Below are 19,033 nucleotides of genomic sequence, written 5' to 3'. Positions count from 1 at the left end.
TTTAGACACAGTGAGTTACTCTTATAAAGGAATGGTGGGAACCATCCTGAACCCTGTGTTCCCAGGTGCCAGCAAGGAGCCAACTTTACAAGCAGGTCTTTCTAAGAATAGCAATTTCAGGCTTTCTGTGTTAACTCTTTTCTGCAAAAGGACTTTTGAATAAAAGGCTGAGAGGGCTGGGCACAGTGGCTCACGCCTGTAATCCCTGCACTTTAGGAGGCCGAGGCAGGTGGATCACCTGAGGTCAGGAGTTCGAGACCAGCCTGGCCAACATGATGAAACCCCATCTCTACTAAAATTACAAAAAATTAGCTGGGTGTGGTGGCATACGCCTGTAGTCCCAGCTACTCGGGAGGCTGAGGCAGGAGAATCGCTTGAACCTGGGAGGCGGAGGTTGCAGAGAGCCGAGATTGTGCCACTGCACTCCAGCCTGGAGACAAGAGCAAAACTCCATCTCAAAAAAAAAAAAAAAAAAAAAAAAAGGCTGAGAGCTAGCTGAAAATGTTCATGGATTAGCTATCATCTTGACACGTCTTCAGTTTAGTTATCCTGCCAATATTTCCCCCAAATAAAGGCAAACAAGACAATTTTGTCTACTTAAAATATATCATACATGCTTTTTTCTTATTTTTAAGAGATTATTTTTCTTAGATTTTCATTTAAAGCAGTTTATGCTATGCAGTTTAACTCTCCTAAACATAAAATATTTCAAACTAATATATTCGTTGTCCATTTAGATCTTACATTCCACTACTACCTTGTCTTTAGTAGGTATAATAAGTTTTTTCCTACCATATTGTTTTTAATGTGCTAAGTGTAGAAAATTGTTTACAAGATCTTCACTGACGAATAAGCTATTAAAATGTTAGAATTCACACAATTTTGAACAAAAGGCAGGAAAACAAAATATAGGAACTTTTTCAGACATGTATAGAAATACATATTTTAAAAGTAGCATGCCAGTATGTTAGAATATAATCATAGGTGGTAGAATATAGCAGAAACAAATAAAATGACATTTTTAAGAGGTAAGCAAAGGAATTTCATAAAGAGAGGCCAAGAACATTATTGAACACAATTACTAATATGTTGTTAGGGTTCTGTTGTGGCTCATACAGTAGTGATATAGCTCACTTTGGGATCTTTAGTACTTAGACTAACATGAGCTACCATAACAAACCCCCAAAATTGAGTGGCTTCATACTCATTCCAGCAGCAGACCTAAGTGGGTATCTCCATCATTGAGTAGCCCTCCTGTGTGCCATGTCTCAGGGAGTACTTTTTGTCCACCTGTAACTGCTCCTTCCAGTGCAGTAGCTACTTGCCTTATGTGGCTATTGAGCCCTTAACATGTTGCTATTCTGAATTGAAATGTGCTGTAAGGTATAAAGTACACACCAGATTTTGAATACTCAATACAATGAAAATAACATATATCTCATTACTAATTTTTGTATTGATTACATGTTGACTTAGTATTTTGGATATGTTGGGTTGAATAAAATATAGTATTAAAATTTATTTCACCTATTCGTCTTACATGTTTATACATGGCTACTAGTATTTAGTATTTTTCTAGTGAAAAAAACCCACAAATCACGTATGTGGTTTTCATTGTATTTGTATTGGATAGTGCCAATCTGGAGGGAAGGGGAAAAAAGTGTGGAGAATATATCTTGAATCCTAAATGCATGGCTCCTTGGTGGGAGTTAGTCACATGGCCATATCTAGATGTAACAGGAGCTGAGAAATGGCATTCCTGGATGAACAGCTACTTCCTAGCAATAGCAATACCCAGGAAAAGGAGAAGAGGCACAAATTTTGGTGTTCAGCCGGTCTCCCTCACAGAAACACTGAGTAGAATGAGAGAACATGCTATTCTTCATGGAGGAGAAAAGAGAATGCAGAAAATTCCCAAGGAAATGGCCTAACAGAAGAAAAGAGCATGACTAATAATATTGAATGTGGGAATGAAAATGTTTATGAATGTCATTATACTCTCTCAACTTTCCATCTCAACCAGAGTTTTTCAGCCTCAGTGCTATTGGCATTGAGGAGTGGAGAATTCTTTGTTAACAGGGGTTTTCCTGTGCGTTGTGGGGTCTTCAGCAGCATTTCTGGCCTCTGTCCACTAGATGGCAGTAGCACCCCACCACTCCCCAGCCATCACAAATTTTCTCCAGACTTTGCCAAAGCTCCCCGAGGGGCATGATTACCCAGTTAAGAACCACTAATAAAGCTTATAGAGTGTATGCACAAGCACACACATACACACACACACACACACACACACACACACACACAAACCCATTGTAGTACAAATAGCTAAAGAAAACGTAATTTTTTTTAATAGTTTGACAGAATTAAAAAAAGAATTAGTCCCATTATCTTCACTATGTAGAAGACATTGCCTATAAAGTTAATTTCTGCAAAGAAAATTGTGTTTTCCACTTACCTCAGGAATATGTGACTATGGAAAAGAAATCCATAATGAATCAACTGAAAATATTTGGTGAGGAAAGGGTTAAGACAACAGGCTCATGGCTCATGACTAATAGCTTTCCCCTTAGAAATAAGAGGAAAGCAAGCGGAGAAAATGTCACCAGAAGTGAGCTTCAAGTTGCTTCCTGCCTTAATTCTTTGTAAATAGTGAATGGGCTTCCTTTATTACTTGATGAAGTTTATACTGCTCCCATTGTCTTCTATCTCAGTAAATGGCAAATCCATTTTTTATATTGCTCAAGCCAAAGGTACTGGTGGCTTTGTCTTTCTTTGATGCCTCTCTTTACTTACAACTCACGTCTAATATATCAGCAGATCCTTTCAGCTGTACCTTCAGATACATAATGTGTCAGATTCTTGTCAACCTTCTATAATTTTTGCTTTTAACTTTAATTTCCCAAGAAACTCTATAGTAGTACTCAGTAGTTTAAACTGATTGTGTATTGATGGAACCTTAGAGATTTTCTTATGTTAATTTCTTCTGCAGTTGAATAAGATACACACCCTACACACACACATAATTATGTGATATATACACATCCTACTATTAGTAAATATGGAGTTGGAACCCTGAGAACCGAGATGCCATTTCCATGTTTTTCTACTGTGCCTAGAAAGCACACTAGTCTGCTATGTTCTTCTACATAGTGGTAATGTAATTGGATCTTTTGTCAAAACATTTTACGTAATTTTTTGACGGACTTATGAGTCATCAGAATGTCTTTCAACAATTTTTATTTAAATTTCTGATTGAGGTATTTGTATTAAGCAATCATTATGTACATAAGTTGTGATATGTCATTTCACTTGATCCTGTGTGTATTAAACTTTCAGTACTTAGTAGGACTCTGCTTTTTATAAAATGTATTTTATTTGCCCTAGTGACACAGCATTGTCCTTATGTTTCCAGGAGCATGGTCTTTCGTTAACAAAATTTACTTAAACTTTTAGTGCAATAATCCCAAAACAAAAGAACCCAAACTAAAAGCTGCTGCCAGAATTGTCCCAGAATGGGTGGAGTATGATGCTGAGATAAGACAACTATTAGATCATCTTGAAAACAAGAAGCAAGATACAAGTAAGTCATCAACCTGTTGTGATGTCTGAAACGTGTGTTGCATTAATGAGATTAGAATAGACTACAGACTCATTTCTTAGTGAATTTATCAAATGATTAAGAATTTCTTTAAGAAAGTCTGTGGCATAATTTAAAGGTGTATTTTTGTGTAGACTAAGCTTATAAGTTTAAAACGTAGATAATCTGTTTCCCCATGGATACAGCTTCAGCTCATATCTATATATAGATAAGTAGTGTAACATTAGTCTCCTGACGCAAGATAGAGGTGAAAAATAAAAGTAAAAGGAGTGTTTGTCTTTAAGATTGGCACATGGATACATATGTAACAAACCTGCACATTGTGCACATGTACCCTAAAACTTAAAGTATAATAATAATAATAATAATAATAATAATAAAAAGATTGCACTGAATCTCCTAAATGTGAAAATTTGAGCAAGTCCTAAAAATTAATAAAAGCTTTACATAGCTAACTAAAAATATCATTTCCTATCTCTGAAATTAATCTTGTATATAACACAGGTTTCCCCACGTTTGTGGTTCTAGTATCCTTAATCATGGGCTGGAGAATGACTTGGGTTAGATTTGCTTCAATTCCTTTTATGAAAAAAACTGTGGCTACCTTGGCATTTCATTGCCCTACATAAGTGTTCAACAAATGTGCTGGATTTATTTTTTTTAAGCTGATGCAAACTTCTTGATTGTCCTGTAATTCTCTTTCCCTATCAGTGCTGCCTGTGTCTCCCTATTCTTCACTCTTTCTTAAAAAACCCCCTGAACTCCTATTGTGTTTGGGTCAGTGTGTTAGAGACTTTCACTAGATTATATTGGCTAATACTCTCAATAATTCTTCCCAGTGGTTCAGAATACAGTTCTCATTTTCCTCAGCTTTACTGTTTAGGGAAGCCAAAATGATTATGTATAAACTTTCTCATATAAACGTGAAATTGTTTCATCTTGACCTAAAAAAAAAAAAGTTTTCCTTCAAAAAAAAAAAAGTTTTCTTGGTGTGTTCAAAAAGCTCATTATACACACCCATGTATATATAATAATTTAGTATAGATAAAGATACTATTTCAATTCAGAAGGAAAAGAATATTCTGTAAGTGGTATGATATAATTCTTTTTAAAGGGGGAGAAATAGGATGATAAAGGGAGGAGGGAGAGAAGGAAAGAAAGCAGGAAGAAGGAAGAAAGGAAAATTACCTCAACAGAAAACATCTTTTTCCTATATAGAAGTATTTCTTTTATCAAGTTGGGAAAGAGTTAACAGTTAGTGAGCATTGGTGAGAATGTTGGAAAGTTAGCATTTTTATACAAGTATACATATAGTAGCTGTATAAGTTGAGGAAATTTTATATGTATAAAAATTTAAAATTTGTATACCCTTTCACCCAGCAATTCACTTCAACAAACTTAGAAAAATGATGTCTATATTGGTGTGTTTATTATAGCATTATTTTTAACAATGAAATAGAAATAATCTGTTCATCAATAGACAGTTGGTTACATAAACATTGATACAAACAATGAAATACAGTGTAGCCTTTCAAGACAAACAAGGTAAATGTATTTGTGCTGACAGCATATTTTTAAGTTAAATAGGTTATAGAGCAATATTTATAATATAATTGATCTCATTTCCATTAAAGAAAAATCATAGGTCTGTATGTATATGTTTGTGTATAGATATGTATATAAGGGAGAGAAGTTTTACAAAAGAGATTTTTTTTATTATTATTATTATACCTTAAGTTCTAGGGTATATGTGCACAGTGCAGGTATGTTACATATGTATACATGTGCCATGTTGGTGTGCTGCACCCATTAACTTGTCATTTACATTGGATATATCACCTAATGCTATCCCACCCCCTACCCCCACCCCACAACAGGCCCCAGTGTGTGGTGTTCCCGACCCTGTGTCCAAGTGTTCTCATTGTTTAATTCCCACCTATGAGTGAGGACAGGTGGTGTTTGGTTTTCTGTCCTTGTGATAGTTTGATGAGAATGGTGGTTTCCAGCTTCATCTATGTCCCTACAAAGGACATGAACTCACCCTTTTTAAGGCTGCGTAGTATTCCATGGTGTATATGTGCCACATTTTCTTAAACCAGTCTATCATTGATGGACATTTGGGTTGGTTCCAAGTCTTTGCTATTGTGAATAATGCCGCAATAAACATACGTGTGCATGTGTCTTTATAGCAGCATGAGTTATAATCCTTTGGGTAATGGGATGTCTGGGTCAAATGGTATTTCTAGTTTTAGATCCTCGAGGAATCGCCACACTGTCTTCTACAATGGTTGAACTAGTTTACACCCCCACCATACTGTAGAAGTGTTCCTATTTCTCCACATCCTCTCCAGCACCTGTTGTTTCCTGACTTTTTAATGATGGCCATTCTAACTGGTGTGAGATGGTATCTCACTGTGGTTTTGATTTGCATTTCTCTGATGACCAGTGATGTTGAGCATTTTTTCATGTGTCTGTTGGCTGCATAAATGTCTTTTTTTGTGAAGTGTCTGTTCATATCCTTCGCCCACTTTTTGATGGGGTTGTTTGATTTTTTCTTGTAAATTTGTTTGAGTTCATTGTAGATTCTGGATATTAGCCCTTTGTCAGATGAGTAGATTGCAAAAATTTTTTCCCATTCTGTAGGTTGCCTGCTCACTCTGATGATAGTTTCTTTTGCTGTGCAGAAGCTTTTTAGTTTAGTTAGTTCCCATTTCTCAATTTTTGCTTTTGTTGCCATTGCTTTTGGTGTTTTAGACATGAAGTCCTTGACCATGCCTATGTCCTGAATGGTATTGCCTAGGTTTTCTTCTACAGTTTTTATGGTTTTAGGTCTGACATTTAAGTCTTTAATCCATCTTGAATTAATGTTTGTATAAGGTGTAAGGAAGGGATCCAGTTTCAGCTTTCTACATATGGCTAGCCAGTTTTCCCAGCCCCATTTACTAAATAGGGAATCCTTTCCCCATTTCTTGTTTTTGTCAGGTTTGTCAAAGATCAGATGGTTGTAGATGTGTGGTATTATTTCTGAGGGCTCTGTTCTGTTCCATTGGTCTATACCTCTGTTTTGGTACCAGTACCATGCTATTTTGGTTACTGTTGCCTTGTAGTATAGTTTGAAGTCAGGTAGCGTGATGCCTCCAGCTTTGTTCTTTTGGCTTAGGATTGTCTTGGCAATGCAGGCTCTTTTTTGGTTCCATATGAACTTCAAAGTAGTTTTTTCCAATTCTGTGAAGAAAGTCCTTGGTAGCTTGATGGGGATGGCACTGAATCTATGAATTACCTTGGGCAGTGTGGCCATTTTCACAATACTGATTCTTCCTATCCATGAGCATGGAATATTCTTCCATTTGTTTGTGTCCTCTTATATTTCTTTGAGCAGTGCTTTGTAGTTCTCTTTGAAGAGGTCCTTCACATCCCTTGTAAGTTGGATTCCTAGGTATTTTATTCTGTTTGAAGCAATTGTGAATGGGAGTTCACTCATGATTTGGCGCTCTGTCTGTTAATGGTGTATAGGAATGCTTGTGATTTTTGCACATTGATTTTGTATCCTAAGACTTTGCTCAAGTTGCATATCAGCTTAAGGAGATTTGGGGCTGAGATGATGGAGTTTTCTAAATATACAATCATGTCATCTGCAAACAGGGACAATTTGACTTCCTCTTTTCCTAATTGAATACCTTTTATTTCTTCCTCCTGCCTGATTGCCCTGGCCAGAACTTCTAACATTATGTTGAATAGGAGTGGGAGAGAGGGCATCCCTGTCTTGTGCGTGTTTTCAAAGGGAATGCTTCCAGTTTTTGCCCATTCAGTATGATATTGGCTGTGGGTTTGTTATAAATAGCTCTTATTATTTGGAGATACGTCCCATCAATGCCTAATTTATTGAGAGTTTTTAGCATGAAGGGCTGTTGAATTTGTCAAAGGCCTTTTCTGCATCTATTGAGATAATCATGTGGTTTTTGTCTTTGGTTCTGTTTATATGCTGGATTACGTTTATTGATTTTCGTATGTTGAACCAGCCTTGCATTCCAGGGATGAAGCCCACTTGATCATGGTGTATAACCTTTTTGATGTGCTGCTGAATTTGGTTTGCCAGTATTTTATTGAGGATTTTTGCATCAATGTTCATCAGGGATATTGGTCTAAAATTATCTTTTGTTGTTGTGACTCTGCCAGGCTTTGTTATCAGGATGATGCTGGCCTCATAAATTGAGTTAGGGAGGATTCCCTCTTTTTCTATTGATTGGAATAGTTTCAGAAGGAATGGAACCAGCTTCTTTTTGTACCTCTGGTAGAATTCGACTGTGAATCCATCTGGTCCTGGAGTTTTTTTGGTTGGTAGGCTCTTAATTATTGCCTCAATTTCAGAGTCTGTTCTTGGTCTATTCAAGGACTCAGCTTCTTCCTGGTTTAGTCTTGGGAGGGTGCATGTATCCAGGAATTTATCCATTTCTTCTAGATTTTCTAGTTTATTTTCGTAGAGGTGTTTATAGTATTCTCTGATGGTAGTTTGTATCTCTGTGGGATCGGTGGTGATATCCCCCTTATCATTTTTTATTGCATCTATTTGATTCTTCTCTCTTTTCTTCTTTATTAGCCTTGCTAGCGGTCTATCAATTTTGTTGATCTTTTCAGAAAACCATCTCCTGGATTCATTGATTTTTTTGAAGGGTTTTTTGTGTCTCTATCTCCCTCGGTTCTGCTCTGATCTTAGTTATTTCTTGCCTTCTGCTAGCTTTAGGATGTGTTTGCTCTTGCTTATCTTGTTCTTTTCATTGTGATGCTAGGGTATCAATTTTAGATGTTTCCTGCTTTCTCTTGTGGGCAGTTAGTGCTATAAATTTCCCTCTACACACTGCTGTAAATGTGTCCCAGAGATTCTGGCACGTATATTGTGTCTTTGTTCTTATTGGTTTCAAAGAACATCCTTATTTCTGCCTTCATTTCATCATGTACCCAGTAGTCATTCAGGAGCAGGTTTTTCAGTTTCCATGTAGTTGAGCGGTTTTGAGTGAGTTTCTTAATCCTGAGTTCTAATTTGATTGCACTGTGGTCTGAGAGACAGTTTGCTATAATTTCTGTTCTTTTACATTTGCTGAGGAGTGCTTTACTTCCAACTAGGCGGTCAGTTTTGGAATAAGTGCAATGTGTGTTGAGAAGAATGTATATTCTGTTGATTTGGGGTGGAGAATTCTGTAGATGTCTATTAGGTCTGCTTGGTGCAGAGCTGAGTTCAATTCCTGGATATCCTTGTTAACTTTCTGTCTCGCTGATCTGTCTAATGTTGACAGTGAGGTGTTAAAAGTTTCCCATTATTATTGTGTGGGAGTCTAAGTCTCTTTGTAGGTCTCTAAGGACTTGATTTATGAATCTGGGTGCTCCTGTATTGGGAGCATATATATTTAGGATAGTTAGCTCTTATTCTTGAATTGATCCCTTTACCATTATATAATGGCCTTCTTTGTCTCTTCTGATCTTTGTTGGTTTAAAGACTGTTTTATCAGAGTCTAGGATTGCAACCCCTGCCTTTTTTTGTTTTCCATGTGCTTGGTAGATCTTCCTCCATCCCTTTATTTTGAGGCTATGTGTGTCTTTGCACATGAGATGGGTCTCTTGAGTACAGCACACTGATGGGTCTTGACTCTTTATCCAATTTGCCAGTCTGTGTCTTTTAATTGGAGCATTTAGCCCATGTACATTTAAGTTTAATATTGTTATGTGTGAATTTGATCCTGCCATTATGATGTTAGCTGGTTATTTTGCTCGTTAGTTGATGCAGTTTCTTCCTAGCATCGATGGTCTTTACAATTTGGCATGTTTTTGCAGTGGCTGGTACCAGTTGTTCCTTTCCATGTTTAGTGCTTCCTTCAGGAGCTCTTGTAAGGCAGGCCTGGTGGTGACAAAATCACTCAGCATTTGCTTGTCTGTAAAGGATTTTATTTCTCCTTCACTAATGAAGCTTAGTTTGGCTGGATATGAAATTCTGGATTGAAAATTCTTTTCTTTAAGAATGTTGAATATTGGTCCCCATTCTCTTCTGGTTTGTAGAGTTTCTGCCAAGAGATCAGCTGTTAGTCTGTTGGGCTTCCCTTTGTGGGTAACCCGACCTTTTTCTGGCTGCCCTTAACATTGTTTCCTTCATTTCAACTTTGCTGAATCTGACAATTATGTGTCTTGGAGTTGCTCTTCTCAAGGAGTATCTTTGTGGTATTCTCTGTATTTCCTGAATGTGAATGTTGGCCTGCCTTGCTAGGTTGGGGAAGTTCTCCTGGATAATATCCTGAAGAGTGTTTTCCAACTTGGTTCCATTTTCCTCGTCACTTTCAGGTACACCAATCAGATGTAGATTTGGTCTTTTCACGTAGTCCCATATTTCTTGGAGGCTTTGTTCATTTCTTTTTACTCTTTTTTCTCTAAACTTCTCTTCTCGCTTCATTTCATCTTCAATCACTGATATCCTTTCTTCCAGCTGATCAAATTGGCTGTGGAAGCTTGTGCATGCATCCTGTAGTTCTCGTGCCATGGTTTTCAGCTCTGTCAGGTCATTTGAGGTCTTCTCTGTGCTGTTTATTCTAGTTAGCCATTTGTCTAATCTTTTATCAAGGTGTTTAGCTTCTTTGCGATGGGTTTGAATATCCTCCTTTAGCTCGGAGAAGTTTGTTATTACCAATCTTCTGAAGCCTTCTTCTCTCAAGTTGTTAAAGTCATTCTCCGTCCAGCTTTGTTCTGTTGCTGGCAAGGAGCTGTGTTCCTTTGGAGGAGAAGCGGCATTCTGATTTTTAGAATTTTCAGCTTTTCTGCTCTGGTTTCTCCCCACCTTTGGGGTTTTATCTACCTTTGGTCTTTGGTGATGGTGACGTACAGATGGGGTTATGGTGTGGCTGTCCTTTCTGTTTGTTAGTTTTCCTTCTAACAGTCAGGACCCTCAGCTGCAGGTATGTTGGAGTTTGCTGGAGGTCCACTCCAGACCCTGGTTGCCTGGGTATCACCAGCAGAGGCTGCAGAACTGCAAATGTTGCAGAATGGCAAATGTTGCTGCCTGACCGTTCCTCTGGGAGCTTCGTCTCGGAAGGGTACCCGGCCCTATGAGGTGTCAGTCAGCCCCTACTGGGAGGTGCCTCCCAGTTAGGCTACTTGGGGGTCAGGTACTCACTTGAGGAGGCAGTCTGTCCGTTCTCAGATCTCAAACTCCATACTGGGAGAACCACTACTCTCTTCAAAGCTCTCAGACAGGGACATTTAAGTCTGCAGAAGTTTCTGCTGCCTTTTGTTCAGCTATGCCCTGCCCCCAGAGGTGGAATCTACAGAGGCAGGCGGGCCTCCTGGAGCTGCAGTTTGCTCCATCCAGTTCAAGCTTCCCGGCTGCTTTGTTTACCTACTCAAGCCTCAGCAATGGCAGGCGCCCCTCCCTCAGCCTCACTGCTGCCTTGCAGTTTGATCTCAGACTGCTGTGCTAGCAGTGAGCGAGGCTTCGTGGGCATGGGACCCTCCGAGCCAGGCACGGGATATAATCTCCTGGTGTGCCGTTTGCTGAGACCGTTGGAAAAGCGCAGTATTAGGGTGGGAGTGACCCAATTTTCCAGGTGCCATCTGTCACAGCCTCCCTTGGCTAGTAAAGGGAATTCCCTGACCCCTTGTGCTTCCCGGGTGAAATGATGCCTCGCCCTGCTTCGGTTCATGGTCCGTGGGCTGCACCCACTATCCTGCACCCACTGTCCGACAAGCCCCAGTGAGATGAACCCAGTACCTCTGTTGGAAATGCAGAAATCACCCATTTTCTGCGTCGCTCACGCTGGGAGCTGTAGACTGGAGCTGTTCCTATTTGGCCGTCTTGGAACCTCCCTGAAAAAGACCGATTGTTTTTACCTTAACGTATAATTACAAATGTAGGACATGTACATTATAAACATTAGAACAACATGGAAGTATAAGAATAAAATTGGAAGTCCTCTTTTATGTAAACGTAGGGAAGCAACCATTTTTGAGGATTTATAACCATAGTAGGTTCATTGCCCAATGCACACAGCATGTCAGTATGCTGAGACATTGGGTTGCAGCAGAGAAAGAGGTTTAATCATAGAGCTGCCAAATGAGGAAACAGAAAGAAAACTCAAGTCTGTGTCCCTGAGCAGTTTGTGACTAGTGATTTTTAACGGTTTTGGAGGGGGCCAGAGTATGGAGAGTGTTGATTGGTCAAAGAGTGCAAGGTGAAGTTGTGGTATAGGGAGATGAAGAAACTATATTCTCATGCTGAATTGGTTACTTTGTGGGGGTCTTCAAACTGGTTGGTGTCAGCTGTTCTGCTGGAACTCATGATCTGCTTAGGCAGTTCTTAAAAGCCTTATGATTCTGATGTCAGAAATCCCATCCACAAGAACAATGGGGATGCAAATGGTCAGTATCTAGTGCTAAGTAACTTTCAGTTACAAGGAAGTGGGTCAAAGTGCTGCCTGACTAATAGTTAACCATATTTCTGTCCAGAATTCTTGTTTAACTCTGTAAGGATGGCTTCAGATATAGTATATCTTTTATAATTTACATTTTTCTTTTTCATTATATTAGTTTGCTAGGGCTGCTGTTATAACACAGTTCCACAAACTGGCTGGCTTAAACCAGACATTTATTGTCTCATAGTTCTGGAAGCTGAAAGTCCAAGATGAAGGTGTCCACAGGGTTGATACCTTCTAAGGGCTGCGAGGAAAGAATTTAACACAGACCTCTCTCCTTGGTTTGTAAATGGCTTTCTTCTCCTTATGCCTCTTCACATTGTCTTCACATTCTCTGTCCTTGTTCAGTTAGGACACCAGTCATATTGGATTGGGGTCTACCCTTATGACCTTATTTTAACTTGATTACCTCTGTAAAGATCCTGCCTCCAAATAAGGATACATTTTGAGGTACCAGAAGTTAGAATTCTTGTGAATTTTGTGGGGACCAAAATTCATGTATTTTTGAAATATGAATTGAACCCATAACATGGGTGGAGTTAAGAATCTTGTCATATATTTAAAGGCCATTAGTATTTCTTCAGCTGTTCTTGTCATTTGCCCATTTTTTCTAGAGGATTATTGCCTGACACTGGAAGAAATTAATTTCTATTCCAAACATTTGTATTGCCATCTTTATCATATACTAAATTCCAATATTAGGAATTGTTTGGCCCTTTTTATTCCGTTCCATTGGTCTCTGTCTATACATGTGCCAAGTACATACCATTTTAATTATTAAGGACTTATATTATGTTTTAATATCAAGTAAGGCTAGCTTTTCCTTATTGTTCTTCTTTTTTGTTGTTTTTCTGTGTATTCTTGTTTTTTTTCCATACAAGCCTTAGAATCAACTTAGTTTCAGAAAATTTTCTGTGTTTTTCTTGGGGGGCTGCATGGGATGGTCAGAGAAAGGATTACATTAATTAGTTGGCTTGAGAGAATTAACATCTTCATGGAAACTACTGTGTCTCAGAACACATTGTCTTTCTATATGTTCAAGTCCAGTTTTCCTCAAGAATCATAACATTTTAATCATATAACTTTTATATATATATATATAGTTTAAGCTTTTCTTTGCTACTATTATAAATGGAATTTTTCTGTTGAAGAATATCTTACTGGTGGTTGCTTGTACATAAAAAGACTGCTTTCTATACATGGATCTTTATTTCCCATGATCATACTAAATTTTTATATTGATTGTAGTAATGTTTCAGCTTATTCTCTTGGGTTTTTCCAGGAATACCTACATCTTATCTCCAAATAAAGATGGTTTTCCCTTTTCGTTTCTAATCATTGTACATCACACTGGTTTTTTTTTGTTTGTTTGTTTTACTTGCTTTGACTTATACATCTAATACAGTGTTAAATAATAAAGTGGTGGTAGTAGGCCTTTTTCCTTACTGTGGTTGACCAACCTTCTATGTTTCCCCATTAAGATAATAGTGTTGGACTGAAGAAGAATATTTTTATCATCTTGAGGAAATAACCATTGATTCCTATTTTAATATTTTTATCAAAGATGGGTTGAATTGGTTACATTTTATCAACTTATTCAACAGAAATAGAGGTGACACATAATTTTTCAACTTACAGATTATAAACTATAACATTATTTGTAGTTTATATATTATAAATTGTAACCTATAACTTTATATATTTTAAATTATATTAATACATTTCCTAATATTGAATCATTTTTTCTAATATTGAAGCATCCTTGTATTCCTAGAATAAACTCCACTTGGCCCCACAGGTTGGCTGGACACAGAAGAGCAATAGCAATCACTGTAGTCTGGTTCTCAGAAACTCCTACTCCTAGGGGAAGGGGAAGAGCACCACATCAAGGGAGCACCCTGTGGGACTAAAGAATTCAGACGACAGGCCTTGAGTCCCAGATCTTTCTGCTGGTGGGAGTTTCTTTCAGCAGAGACATAATTGCAGTGCTAGGCTCAGCAGGAAAAGTCTGCAGCTGTACCCCAACAGTCAGGCAGACTTGGTGCTCTTGGAGGGTCTTGGAGAAGAGGTCTTCTTTCCTACCTTGTCCACCACTGCAGACACAGCTGGGGCTTCTCCCACAGGAGCTCAGTGTGGCTGAACCTATAGACAGCCTTCCTGGAACACTTCAGGGTGACTGCATTGCTGCAGGAGAAGTATCCCCCAGGTCAGGCTTGCACAAGAGGCAGTCACAATTCCTCTCTCTTTAGAACGTCAACATGCCTACAGATAAAAATATCTGAATAGCTGGACCACTGGGATAAGAGTGAATCTGGGAGTTGGATAGCTTTCTTGCTTGGCCTGGCAAGGAAGCTGAGGTGGCTCTCACTCTACCCCTTGTTAAGACATCAGTGCATCTAACTGAGAGCTCCCTCAGCCACCTTCATCAAGGCTGGGACCTCTGTCCACCATTGGATATTACATTTACCACCTGCTTTAGCTACAACAGGTTCCTACCCAGGGATACCACTCCTATCCTGAAGCCTGAACCATCAACTCAGTAAATAAAATACTGGGGAGAAATTAAATAAAAAAGTGCACACCAAAGGGGAATGAGATAAGCTTCAAGAGACCTCTGCCATTGCAATTCCATGGGAGACCGCAAACTTGCCCACACACTGACACTGAGTACATGACTATTACAACCACATCTGAGGAAGCCATCGTACAAAGACTCTCCACAACCAAGGAATTCATAGTCTTCACTCCTAAAAGCACAGATAACCAAATTAAGCTATAGTAAACATTAAACTCACATTCTTAAGGGGGAAAGAAGAAATTAAAAACGCTGTCAAATAAAAAATAAGTTAAAGAACAATTAGAAGAAATAGTATACCCAAATGAGAAGGAACCAGAAAAGTAATTCTGGTAATATGACAAAACAGGGTTCTGTAACACCCCCGAAAAAGATCACACGGTCTCTTGCAGTGGATCCAAACCAAGATGTAATCTTTGAAATACCAGATAAAGAATTTAGGAGATTATTAAGCTACTCAAGGAGAAAGGTGAAAACCAACATAAATTTTTTTAAATTCAGGATATGAATGAAAAATTTTCTAGAGAGATATAAAGGAAAACATCATTCTCAGTAAACTATCTCAAGGACAAAAAACCAAACACCGCATGTTCTCACTCATAGGTGGGAATTGAACAATGAGAACTCATGGACACAGGAAGGGGAACATCACACTCCGGGGACTGTTGTGGGGTGGGGGGAGGGGGGAGGGACAGCATTAGGAGATATACCTAATGCTAAATGACGAGTTAATGGGTGCAGGAAATCAACATGGCACATGGATACATATGTAACAAACCTGCACATTGTGCACATGTACCCTAAAACCCTAAAGTATAAAAAAAAAAAAAAAATCAGAACTTCTGGAAATGAAAGACATGCTTAGGGAACTATAAAATGCCATGGAAAGGTTCAACAGTAGACTACAACATGTAGACAAAAGAATTTTAGAGCTCAAAGATAGGCTTTTGATTAATCCAGTAAGACAAAGATAAAAAGGAATCAAATGAAGAAAGTCTTTAAGAAATATGGGATTATGTAAAACAGCCAAACCTAAGAATAATTGGTGTTCCTGAGGAAGAAGAGAAGGCTAGAAGTTTGGAAAACTTATTTGAGGAAATAATTGAGGAAAACATCTCTGGCCTTGCTAGAGATTTAGATATCTGAATACAAGAAGCTCAAAGAACTCCTCGGAAATTTCATTACAAAAAGATCGTCACCAAAGCACTCAGTTGTCAGGTATCTAAAATCAACTTGAAGGAGAGAATTCTGAAGCTGTGAGACAAAAGCATCAAATAATCTGTAAGACAAAACCTATCTGACTAACAGCAGACTTCTCAGCAGAAACCTTATAAGCTAGAAGGGAAATGGGGTGCTATCTTTAGCCTCCTTAAACAGAATAACTGTTAGTCAAGAATTTTGTATCCAGCAAAATGAATAAATCCAGTAAAACTAAAACCTTTCATAGATGAAAGAGAAATGAAGTCATTTTCAGAGAAACACATGCTCAGGGAATTTGCTTCTACCAAACCAGCACTATAGAAAATGCTAAAAGAAGTTCTAAATCCTGAAACAAAAGTTCAACATGCACTAAAATAGAATTTCTTGAAAGGAAAAAATAAAAAACTCACAGAGCCTGTAAAACTAACACAATAACAACAACAACAGTTTATCTAGGTAACAACTAATATTGATGAATAGAACAGTACCCCATATCTCTATTAACGTTAAATGTAAATGGCCTAAATGCTCAATTAAAAGATATAGAATGGCAGAATGAATTTAAAAATCACAATCCAAATATCTGCTTTCTTCTGGAGACTTAACTAACACATAAGAATTCACATAAATTCAAGGTAAAGGGATGGAAAAGATATGCTATGCAAATGAAAACCAAAGCAAGCAGGCGTAGCTATTCTTATATCAGACAAAACAGACTTTAAGGCATCAGCAGTGAAAAAAGACAAGGTCATTATATAATGATAAAAGGATCAATCCAACAAGAAGATACTATAATACTAAATTTATATGCATCTAACACTGGAGCTCTCATATTTATAAAACAGTTACTACTAGACCCAATAAATAAAATAGCAACACAATAAGTGTGGTGGACTTAAGTACTCCACTGACAGCACTAAACAGATCGAGACAGAAAGCCAACAAACAGTGGACTTAAGCTATACCCTAAAACAAATGGACTTCACAGAAATTTACAGAACATTCTACCCAACAACTGCAGAATATACATTCTTCTTAGCACATGGAACATTCTCCAACATAGGCCGCAAAACAAGTCTCAATAAATTTAAGAAAGTCGAGATCATATCAAGTATCTTTTCAGACAACAGTGGAATAAAATTAGAAATCAGCTCCCAAAGGAACTGTAAACACTATACAAATACATGGAAATTAAATAATCTGCTCTTGAATGATTTGGGGATTAATAATTAAATCAAGATGGAAATTCAAAGATTCTTTGAAATGAATGGTAATAGTGACACAAGTTATCAAAACCTCTGGAATACAACAAAAGCAGTGCTAAGAGGAAAATCATAGCATCAAATGCCTACATCAGAAAGTCTGAAAGAGCACAAATAGACAACGTCAAGGAACTAAAGAAACAGGAACAAACTAAACCCAAAGCCATTGAAAGAAAAGAAATAACAAAGATCAGAGCATAACTAAATGAAATTGAAACAAAAAAAAAATGAAACAAAAAGCTGGTTCTTTGAAAAGATAAGCAAAATTGATAGATCATTAGTGAGATTAACCAAAAAGAGAGAAAATCCAAATAAGCTCAATTTGAAATGAAACTGGAGACATCACAAACAATACTGCAGAAATGCAAAAGATCGTTCGAGACCGCTATGAACACCTTTACATGTACAAACTATTAGCATAGTACTGGAAGTCCTAGCCAGAGCAATTAGGCAAGCAAAAGAAATAAAGGACATACAAAGTGGAAAAGAGGAAGTCAAACTAGTGCTGTTCACCAGTGATATGACCATCTACCTAGAAAACCCTAAAGACTAATCCAAAAAAATCCTAGTTCTGTTAAGCTAATTCAATAAAGTCTCAGGCTACAAAGTCACTGCACACAAATCAGTAGCACTGCTATACACGAAGGATGACCAAGCTAAGAAGCAAATCAAGAAGTCAATCCCTTTTATAACAGCTGCAAAGAAAAGAAAATACCTGCACATATACCTAACCAAGGAGGTAAAAGATCCCTACAAGGAGAACTGCTGAAAGAAATCATCATAGATGACACAAATGAAAACACATGCTATGGAAATAATATTGTGAAAATGACTATACTGCCCAATGCAACCTACAGATTCAATGCAATTACCATCCAAATACCCTATTATTTTTCACAGAACTAGGAAAAACAACCCTAAAATTCATATGGAACCAAAAAAAGAGCCTGAATAGCTAAAGCAATCCTAAACAAAAAGAACAAATCCAGAAGCATCACATCACCAGACTTCAAATTCTACTACAAGACTATAATTAGCAAAACAGCGTGATGCTGGTATAAAAATAGGCATGTAGACCAATGGAACAGAAGAGAGAACACAGAAATGAAGCCAAATACTTACAGCCAACTGTTCTTTGACAAAGCATTAAAAAACATGAACTGGGGAAAGGTCACCCTATTCAATAAATGGTGCTGGGAAAACTTGCAAGCCACATATAGAAGAATGAAACCACATCCCCATTTCTCACCTTATACAAAAATTAACTCAAGATGGTCAAAGACTTAAATCTGTAACCATAAACATTCTAGACAATAATACTGGAAAATCTCTTCTGGACATTGGCGTAGGCAAAGAATTCATGACCAAGACTCCAAAAGCAAATGCAACAAAAATAAATAAATGGGACCTAATTAAAAAGCTTTTGCATGGCAAAAGAAATACTCCTGAGACTAAACCTACAACCCACAGAGTGGGAGAAAGTATTTGTAAACTATGCATCTAACAAAGGACTAGTATCCAGAATCTACAAAAGACTCAAATTAGCAAGAAAAAAACAAATAATCCCATCAAAAGTGGGCAAAGGACATGAATAGAAATTTGTCAAAAGAAGATGCATAAATGGCCAACAAACATGAAAAAAATGCCCAACATTACTGTTCAGCAGGGAAATACAAGTTAAAACCACAATGAGATACCACCTTACTCCTGCAAGAATGGCCATAAAGAAAAAGTCATAAATGAATAGATGTTGGCATGGATGTGGTGAAAAGGGAACACTTTTACCCTGCTGGTGGGACTGTATATTAGTGCAACCTCTATGGAAAACAGTATGGAAACTCTTTAAAGAACTAAAAGTAGATCTAGCATTCAATACAGAAATCCCACTGCTGGGTATCTCCCCACTGGAAAAGAAGTCATTGTATGAGAAAGACACATGCACACACGTTTA

The 19,033-nt window shown here is 37.7% G+C and overlaps 1 protein-coding gene across 4 annotated transcripts in view; it reads left to right on the top strand.

Annotated features, from left to right (window-relative positions):
* The window catches only part of UGGT2 (UDP-glucose glycoprotein glucosyltransferase 2), a 233,570-nt gene that overhangs the window by 188,779 nt on the left and 25,758 nt on the right, over positions 1-19,033 (top strand). For all 4 annotated transcript variants that reach the window (XM_058438019.1, XM_058438016.1, XM_058438017.1 and 1 more), the window contains one exon: positions 3,454-3,580. In XM_058438019.1, the coding sequence (XP_058294002.1) occupies positions 3,454-3,580 (127 nt within the window). The remainder of the gene's footprint in view (positions 1-3,453; positions 3,581-19,033) is intronic.

This window comes from Hylobates moloch, unplaced genomic scaffold, assembly GCF_009828535.3.
Source record: "Hylobates moloch isolate HMO894 unplaced genomic scaffold, HMol_V3 SCAFFOLD_4, whole genome shotgun sequence".
Classification (NCBI taxonomy): Eukaryota; Metazoa; Chordata; class Mammalia; order Primates; family Hylobatidae; genus Hylobates; species Hylobates moloch.
This window is presented reverse-complemented; position numbering and strand designations above follow the sequence as displayed.